Here is a 9,734-nt window from a genome sequence, read left to right as displayed (position 1 = left end):
TTCACAGATAGGTTTATACTTCTTTTCAGTATTATGTCAGAAGAACACTGTGACCTTCCTAAACGTCCATCAGTATTCTTGTTGTTATCTGCTGTGAAATCAACTCTGACTCCTGGTGACCTTATGTAGAACAAGAGGTGACCTTATATAGAACAAGAGAACAAAATACTGCCTGGTTCTACATCATCCTCAAAATCACTGGCATATTTGAGTCCATCATTGCATCTATTGTGCGAATCCATCTCACCAAGGGTCTCTCACACTCTTCTTGGCCCTATACTTCACCAAAGATAATATCTGATGTTGTATGCTGTTCAAGTCAATTATGACTCATAGCGACCTTATAGAATAGAGTAGAACTTCCCCTTGGGGTTTCTTAGACTGGTGTCTTTACAGGCGTAGATCTCCAGATCTTTTCTCTCGTGGAGCTGCTAGTAGGTTCAAACTGCTGACCTTTTGGCTAGCAGCCAAGCACTTAACCATTGTGCCACCAGGGCTCCTTTGATGGCTGAGAGGGCTGGTAAAAGAACTTATGTTGTGTCTGTACAATGCAGCCATTGAAACAAGATGTCAAATAATAAGTGTAGTGTGATACTACCTGTCATGGATTGAATTGTGTCCCCCCAAAATATCTGTTAACTTGACTGGGTCATGATTCCCAGTATTGTAATCTGATGTGATTTCCTTATGTGTTGTAAACGCTATCACTATGATGAGGTTATATGTGATCTCCTTAAGTGTAGCAAATTCTTTCACTGTGATGAGGTTATACTGATGAGGTTTACAAGATTAGATAGTGTCTTGATCCAATCTCTTTTGAGATATAAAAGAGAGAAGCGAGCAGAGACAGCTGGGAACCTCATACCACCACGAAAGCAGTGCCAGAAGCAGAGTGTGTCCTTTGGACCTTAGGTTCCTGTGCTGAGATGCTCCCAGACCAAAGGAAGACTGATGCATCACAAGGACCTTCCTCCAGAGCCAACAAAGAGAGAAAGCCTTCTCCTGGAGCTGATGCCCTGAATTTGGACTTATAGCTTACTGGACTGTGAGAGAATAAACTTCTCTTTGCTAAAACCATCCACCTGTAGTATTTCTGTTGGAGCAGCACTAGATGACTAAGACACTACCTAAGTAAAATTTAGCTGGGTAAAATTAAAAAAAGATGTGGGAGGAAACTTGATTTTGTGTAGAAAATTCTAACAGGAAGTTCACCACATTCTTAACGGGTTACTTATTGACAGTGGGAAAGTAGGTGTGGGGAGGGAGCTGAAGGAAAATTCAATTTTCTCCATGCACATCTCTATTTTCTTAAATAAACAACATGTACTATCTTTGCAATTAACTTTTAAAATATATTAAAATTATTTAAAACAATGGAAACTTTTTTTAAAATTATTGTGCTTTAAGTAAAAGTTTACAATTTCAGTTAGCCCCTCATACAAAAATTTATACATACACTGTTTTCTGACCTTAGTTGCTCTCCCTATACTGTGAGAGCACACTTTTCCTTTCCACCCTGGATTTCCCATGTCCATTCAACCAGCTCCTAACATTCTCTGCCTTATCTCGCCTCTGGGCAAGAGTCACCCATTTAGTCTCATGTATCTACTTGAGCTAAGAAGCACATCCTCACGAGTATCATTTTGTGTCCCATGGTCCAGTCGAATCTTTGTCTGAAGAGTTGACCTCGGGAATGGTTTTAGTTTGGGGCTAACAGAAAGTCTGGAGGCCCTGTCTTCCAGTGTCCCTCCAGTCTCAGTTAAACCATTAAGTCTGGACTTTTTACTAGAATATGAGTTCTGCACTCCACTTTTCTCCTGCTCCATCAGGGACTCTCTGTTGTGTTCCTTGTCAGGGCGGTCATTGTGGTAGCTGGGCACCATCTAGTTCTTCTGGTCTCAGGCTGATGAAGTCTCTGGTTTATGTGGCCCTGTCTGTCTCTTGGGCTAATAATTTCCTTGCATCCATGGTGTTCTTCATTCTGCTTTACTCCAGGTAGGTTGGGTCAATTGATGCATCTTAGATGGCCGCTCAGTAGCTTTTAAGACCTCAGACACCACACACCAAAATAGGATGCAGAACATTCCTTAAAAAACTTTGTTATGCCAGTTGACCTAGGTGTCCCCTGAAAGCATGGTCCCCAGACCCCCGCTCCTGCTACTCTGTCCCTCAAAGTGTTTGGTTGTATTCAGGAAACTTCTTAGCTTTGGTTTAGTCCAGTTGTGCTCACTTCCCCTGCAGTGTGTGCTGTCCTTACCCTTCACCTAAGATAATTCTTGTCTACTTTCTAGTTAAGTGAGTACCCCTCTCTCTCCCTCCTCACCCTCTTAACCATCAAAGAATGTTGTCTTCTGTGTAAAACAATGTAACTGTTTTAAAATTGAATTAGAGTACTTTACTTATGTAAGTATATTTGCACTCCTCAAGAGTGCAATTTTTTTCATTTTTTTTTTGTGGTTATTTCCTCAAAAAAAAAAAAAAACTCTAAGGATTATTTGTGTATGTTACTCTACAAACTAGATGATATTTCTGCATAGACACAACCACACAGACTAAAACCAAGGTTTTAGTATAATATCCAGTGTATGTGTGTGTGTGTGTTCATTTTCAAGGAAAAAGATGTTTGATGAAGTTTAAAAAAATAATTATCTTATTAGATTAAAAAACAAAATACCTTTAAAGTTAATGAAAGTAAAAGATACTCTCTTTTTCATTAAAATTATGAATATCAACCACTTTGTTTCCTTGGTATTAGTTTACCCCAAAAATTATAAAAGAAAACACATGTAAGTTTTCTTTGTATGTAATCAAAATGACTGATGTTTCTTTTTCTTCCTTCCTGTAGCTTTCAGCCGTGCCCCAATTCCTATGGCTGTGGTCCGCAGAGAGCTCTCCTGTGAGAGCTACCCCATAGAGCTTCGCTGTCCAGGAACAGACGTCATCATGATTGAAAGTGCCAACTATGGGAGGACTGATGACAAAATTTGTGACTCCGACCCTGCTCAGATGGAGAATATACGATGCTATTTGCCAGATGCCTATAAGATTATGTCTCAGAGGTATGATACTTTTAATATTCTTTTTTTTGGGCATTATTAAAAGCTTTCAATCTGTGTAACATATTACGCATGTATGGAGCACAAATAGCATTACGTATTTTAGAGTTATTTGAAATACTTTTTCAATATCCACTTCTCCCCCGTAACACAAAAATGCTAGTATTTGAAATTGCAGATGGTATCTGGAAAGTATTAAGATTTATTAGGTTATTTATTAGCATTCACTGTCTAATCTGCATACTAAGTTATTGTGATAGTGTTTTCTAGAACTAGGTTAATTAGATGAGAGACTAACCTTATTTTTCACAATTTTCAAAAACAGAATTTTGTAATTTTCTCCATAAACTGCAGAAAAATATATTTTACCAGTAAGAATTAATTTCAACAATGTAGGAAAAAGAGAAAAATATAGAAATTAAATTAATAGGTAGTTTATATAAACATTAATCCAAATATAGTAAAAGACCATTGATTGAAGATTATTCCACCTTAAAAAACAATAAAACTATTCTTTTTATATCTGGTATATAAAATTAATTCATTCATTTAATACATTTAGTAGAATTACCCCATAGGATTTCCAGACTATAAATCTTTACAGAAGCAGACTGCCACATCTTTCTCCTGTGGAGCAGCTGGTGGGTTTGAACCACCAACCTTCAGGTGAGCAGCTGAGCACTTAACCACTGTGCCACCAGGGCTTCTTGTCCTAAATAGTACTATGTTAAAATAAAATAAATCTGAGGACTTTCATCAATTTCTAAAATGCTGACTTGGCCGGTGTAAATATCACTTAATGCCAAAAAAAAGATCTTTGATTCTAAAAAGACTGGTCAATAAGGATTACAATTATTATGATAAAAGATTTAAATTATATTAAAATGTATTCATAAATTAACTAACTATTAAATATCTCTAATATATGTTCACTATAACCATGATATCCTAGAAATTAGTGAAAAGTTATTCATTTACGAAGTCTTCATGCTTTCTGACTACTTGGTCACAAAATAATTTTCAAATAATGTGAATAAGTGATTGATTAGTTGTTAGAATTAATATCTTATTTTTATAAATGATTGTTGTATAAATTATTAACACGCATTATAACATGCCAAGTGTCTGATGATCAACTATACCTGAGGTATACCTGAGGTATACTTCGAGGATAATGGCCTCTCTGGGAAAACTGAAAACTTTTGTTTGACAGTTTCTAAAACGCTGACTTGACTAGTGTTAATGAGAAATACAATTTTAAACTTAGGGATTCCATTTTATATAAATTTGATTACATTTTGTTGTTCTTATACATCTCATTTTTATATATTTGATATACCTCACACTATGGCTAATTCTCTGATGCTATGCCTAAAAACATTCATATCATTTCATCATATGTAGGTATTGAAATGGTCTCTTGGCAGTGGTTTTCCATGAGTAAGATGGAATGGGGGCTCTGACTAAATTGTTATTTTTATTTGTTTTAGTCAGGCAACCGATGTAGGATTCTTTAGATCTGTTTGGGATGGGGACTGAGGAAATGCTGCTTTTCTGTGATTATGTTTTCATTTAAAATGTAGCAGAAGTATTCATTTCACTAGCTCTTTGATCTCTATATGATTTGCATTGAAACTGTTTTAATCCTTTCATTGATATTGTTAATGGCTCCCGAAATAAACCTTTAATCTTATAATTATTGCTAAAAGTCGTTATAATGGATCTCTGGAGCCATTGAATTATATGAGATGCATACATAAAGTGACAAATCTGTAGAGTACAAATGCTTTAAGCTTCCTTTTAAAACGTTTGTGTAAGCCTTCCTGGTGGTTTATCATATAAGAGGTGTCAGTTAGCTGAAGTAACTGTGGTTAACTCTCTGTGAAAGCAAGATCCTCACTTGTACTTGAACTATTCAAACTGCATTTACATTTGTCCAAAACAAATGTTTGACTTTTGGAGAGATGGAATTGGGTTCTATCTTGTAAACTCCCAAGAAATTCGATGGCCATGTCCACTTAAGCTGCTTTCTAATGAACTTAGTTGTACTGTCATGCATGTGACAGCATGTTGAATAATGCTAATAATTACTAATTCTGATATGGACATGTACTAGGAATGATATGCACAGTTTTATTGCTTTTTAAGTAAAATCTAATGGAAGGCATCTCTTCTAAAAGGCATCATAGATTAATTATTGTCATTTTTTTTCATTTAAATATCTGGAAAGAAACTATATCAGGGTATAAACATTCTTAAGCATGTCTCTAGATGGGAGGATTATTACTAAGTACAAAAAGATTACTATTATTTCTGTATCCTAACATAAATTTGTTAAAAAGTCTTCATATCTTTCTATAGCTTAATAAATTACACAGACATCACAGGCAAGGACAGATGTGAAATGTCATGCACGCAGGTGTTTGAATACACATTAAACGAATGCAAAAATTAAACTGTATATTTACATGTAAGTTAAGTGTAAAAAATGTAGAATTTGAAGTTGAAAGGATATAGGACAATTGATTTCCACATTTTTCTCTAGTAGACCCACTCAATCTACTAACTGATACAGAGAAACCAGTTGCGTCATTGACCTTCTGGAATTGTGTTTACCTCTTTCATTTTCCAACTAGAGAACTTGTTAAAACATTACACCACATTTATTTATCCTTCTCGGAACTTCTTACCTCACTTATTATCAACATCTACATCCCTCTTTGTTGCATCTAAATATAAACAAAGCTATATTATCACACAATTGACTTGTGTTGACTAAATCGTAGGCTTCTAAAGGGCAGACTTTCTGTTGATTTTACCAAAAACCAATTTGTAATGTACAAATGAATAAAGAAATATGCTCTCCAGTTTTGTCATGCCACTTAAAGGCTTTCTTAACTCTGTTAATCTGAGTGATTTCCATTTCTCCTTTTTTCTTTTATGCTTAAACATTTCAGAGATTTAAAAAATATATATTACATACAGCTTTAGAATCTAAATGTGAAAATGATTGTTAGTAATTAGATTACTAGAGAAATTTTACATTTCAAATCCAACTAATGTTTCATGTTCTCTTTAGCTATTAATGAAAAGTTGTCAATTATTAAAAGCTTTACTCCACCAACACTTTAAAGTCATGATATGTGGCACACTATGCCAGTTACGCTGAGGTTGGATGATGTAGGGGGATAAATAAGTCAGGCATGGTCTCTGCCAAAAAAACCATATTGTTTTTTGGACAGATAAGAAAAAATTGACTATATTATTTGTTCAACATTTTATTTTTATCTCATTTACAATTACTGAGGAGTTCAAAAAAGGAGGAAAGCTCTTTCAGCTAGATAAAGATAGGGCATGTTTCACTGAAGAAGTGTTAGAGGTGGTCCTTGAAGGATGAATGAGATTGCAACTTGCAGCATTAGTCAAAGCTTTGGCAACCAGAAGAGGCCATAGTGATACCAGATATGTAAGTGGAGAATATCAAAAAGAAACACAAGGGAACAACTTTCCTTTACTAACTCTTACCTATCCTTTTCTTCTATGGCTTTTTGGTTTTCTGCTGTGGATGTAGCACCGTTAAGTCTCTCTAAAGGCCTCTTCCAAATCTTCCACTGCTTTTGTCTTCAGCCAACCCAATCACCTCCTTCTACAAAACACACACACACACACACACACAGATACACACATGCACATATGTGCACAAACACAGTCCACCTCTGTAGGTCAGGTGCACATATTTTTTTTTATAATTTTTTTTATTGTGCTTTGAGTGAAAGTTCACAGCTCAAGTTAGTTTCTCATACAAAAATTTGTACACACATTTTATGTGACCCTAGTTGTTGTGCCTATAATGTGACAGCACACTCCTCCTTTCCACCCCGGATTTTCCGTGTCCATTCAACCAGCTTCTATCCCTTTCTGCATTCTCATCTCGCCTCCGGACAGGAGCTGCCCATTTAATCTTGTGTATCTACCTGAACTAAGAAGCACACTCTTCATGTGTATCATTTATGTTGTATAGTCCAGTCTAATCTTTGAAGAGTTGACTTTGGGAATGGTTTTAGTTCTGGATTAACAGAGAGTACAGGGACCATGTCTTCTGGGGTTCCTCCAGTCTCAGTTCACCATTAAGTTTGGTCTTTTTGCTAGAATTTGAGTTCTGTACCCCACTTTTCTCCTGCTCCATCAGGGAGTCTCTGTTGTGTTCCCTGTCAGGGCGGTCATTGGTGGTAGCTGGGCACCATCTAGTTTTTCTGGTCTCAGGCTGATGGAGTCTCTGGTTTATGTGGCCCTTTTGTCTCTTGGGCTAATATTTTCCTTGTGTCTTTGGTGTTCTTCATTCTCCTTTGCTCCAGGTGAGTTGGGACCAATTGATGCATCTTAGATGGCCACTGGCTAGCCTTGAAGACCCCAGATGCCATTCATCAAAGCAGATGCACATATTGTTAAGAAACCTTGACATTTCTAGATGATACACTGGCTTTATGTTATTCCCTTGTCAACAAAACTCTCATTGAATTCCTTCTTATAACTTGGACGTATTTGAATGTAAATGTGGTAAAGTTTGAATGTCATATATGATGACATCCTCTGTGTCAGCTTTTCCTCACACACTTTTTAAAATATATAACGCTTACTTTACATATAATTGCTGAAATTTTTCCAAATTGAAAAAAGTATTTGTTAACAGCCATAAATATATATGTATATATAACTTTTTATTGAGATGTTACATATATATATGTATATGTATAGATAAGTACACATATTATAAGTGCAAGACATACAGCTCAATAATTTTTCACAAACCAAGCTCACCTATGTAACTATCAATCAGATTTAAGAAAAAACAAAAACAATAAACAAAAAAACCCCAATATTAATGGCATCTTAGAAGCCTCCGCTCCTTGTGCTCCATAGTAGCCATACCCCCACAATGATTACCACTGTCATAAATTCTAACACCTTAAATTAGTTTTACCCATTTTTGTGCTTTAAGTAAATGGATTCATATAGTATACAAATACTATTTTAAGTGTGTGGTTTCTTTCGTTTACTGTATTCATTCTTTATATAACTTTATTGAGACATGTTTTATATTTTATATGATTCAACTATTTCAAGTATAAAATTCAATATTTTTAAATAAATTTATCAAGTGGTACAACTATCATCATAGATCAGTTTCAGAACATTTTCATCACCGTAATAAGATTCCTCACACCCATTACTGTTAATCCTTACCCCATGCAATGATTAATATGTTTTGTCTCTATGTATCTGTGTCCAATGCATTATTTTTAAACTAAAAAATGAATATTTGAAATCAAGTTGAATTTAGTGGGCTTCGCAGTAGGAACAATATATCAGAAATATTGGCAGTTATTTCTGGAGGCATGGGCATATATTGCTTGCATTGTAAATTGTCTTAAAATCTAAGATCATGAATCTAGACATTTAAAAAAGTACCCTTTTTGGAGTTTTCTATCAAGCAGAGATGATAAAACAGACTGTGGGTTTTATTTAATGGTAATTAAATTTGTCAACCAATTCTATTCTTATACGCTCTATATCTATCCTATTAAAACAACATATACCCATAGAAAAAAAGCCCAGATGTTATCGTCATATGGTTTACCTGTTATGCATATAGAAAAAACATTCATACAAAATGTAGGTATTTTTTAATTACGGAGACACATTCAAAAGTATAGAGAAGGGGTATTTTTTTTTTTTTCTATTTAAATGGGTAACCTAAGTTTGACGTTAGTCTTTTAGTAGTATTTTAGTGTATTATATTTTAATATGTGGTAGTTATAGCAGGAACGTGAAAGAGAGAATATGAATTGTTTCTCACCTTTCAGAAAAGTTATACTGAAGTTTATATTAGTGGCACCACGGGATTTTTTAGCTTATAAAACCATCTTTGTTTCTGTTGGATTCATTCCTAGTGTAGTTAAGAACTCTGAATAGTAGTAGAACAAGATGCCAGTAGTAGGTTTTTGTATGTATGTAGCCCAGAAATGTTATCCAATAACTATGATTATATACATGAGTTTTTTCATTTGAGTATTCTCTTTTGTTCTTTTGACAGATCCATTACGTTATGTCTTGTATTTCTCCTATGAATTATAACAGATTTGAATCTGTTATATAATGACTGGTTCTCATAGCAGAGACTTTACCATGAAATCTATGTTTGATGCAGTAAAAAGAACAGATAGGCATAGGGGCTGTAACATATAACAAATTGCCTTAAGGATTACTGCGTGTGTACACATTTGTTTAAAAAAACAGGAAAGGAGGAAGGGAGAGAGGGAGGGAAGGAAGGGAATGAGGAAGATAAGGAAAGAAGGAAGAACCGAGGGAGGGAAAGAGGGAGGAAAATGAAGAAGGGGGAAGGAAGATAACTCCCTTTCTCAAAGCAAAAATGTAGATAATATGGAAAAACAAGAAAGTTTCTATGTCCAATTCATTTATCCTCTCACTTCTAATATTTTCACCTCTTTCAATTCTGAGGATACGTTTTGATAAAATCTTACTAATATTTTTCCCATTACTCCTGGATATTATCGTTTTATTTTATTTTTTGGTGAAAATATAGACAGCAAAACATACATCAGTTCAACAGTTTCTAATATCATATTTTACAGTGTCATTGATTACATTATTCAAGTT

At 34.8% G+C, this 9,734-nt stretch overlaps 1 protein-coding gene across 1 annotated transcript in view; it reads left to right on the top strand.

Moving 5' to 3' along the window:
- Positions 1 to 9,734, top strand: part of ADGRL3 (adhesion G protein-coupled receptor L3) — a 553,170-nt gene that overhangs the window by 71,880 nt on the left and 471,556 nt on the right. The window contains exon 2 of the mRNA XM_023724827.1: positions 2,846 to 3,059. Within this exon, the coding sequence (XP_023580595.1) occupies positions 2,846 to 3,059 (214 nt within the window). The remainder of the gene's footprint in view (positions 1 to 2,845; positions 3,060 to 9,734) is intronic.

This window comes from Trichechus manatus, unplaced genomic scaffold, assembly GCF_000243295.1.
Source record: "Trichechus manatus latirostris isolate Lorelei unplaced genomic scaffold, TriManLat1.0 scaffold00263, whole genome shotgun sequence".
Lineage (NCBI taxonomy): Eukaryota > Metazoa > Chordata > Mammalia > Sirenia > Trichechidae > Trichechus > Trichechus manatus.
Note: the sequence above shows the minus strand (reverse complement) of the source record. Positions and strands in the feature narration are given on the sequence as shown.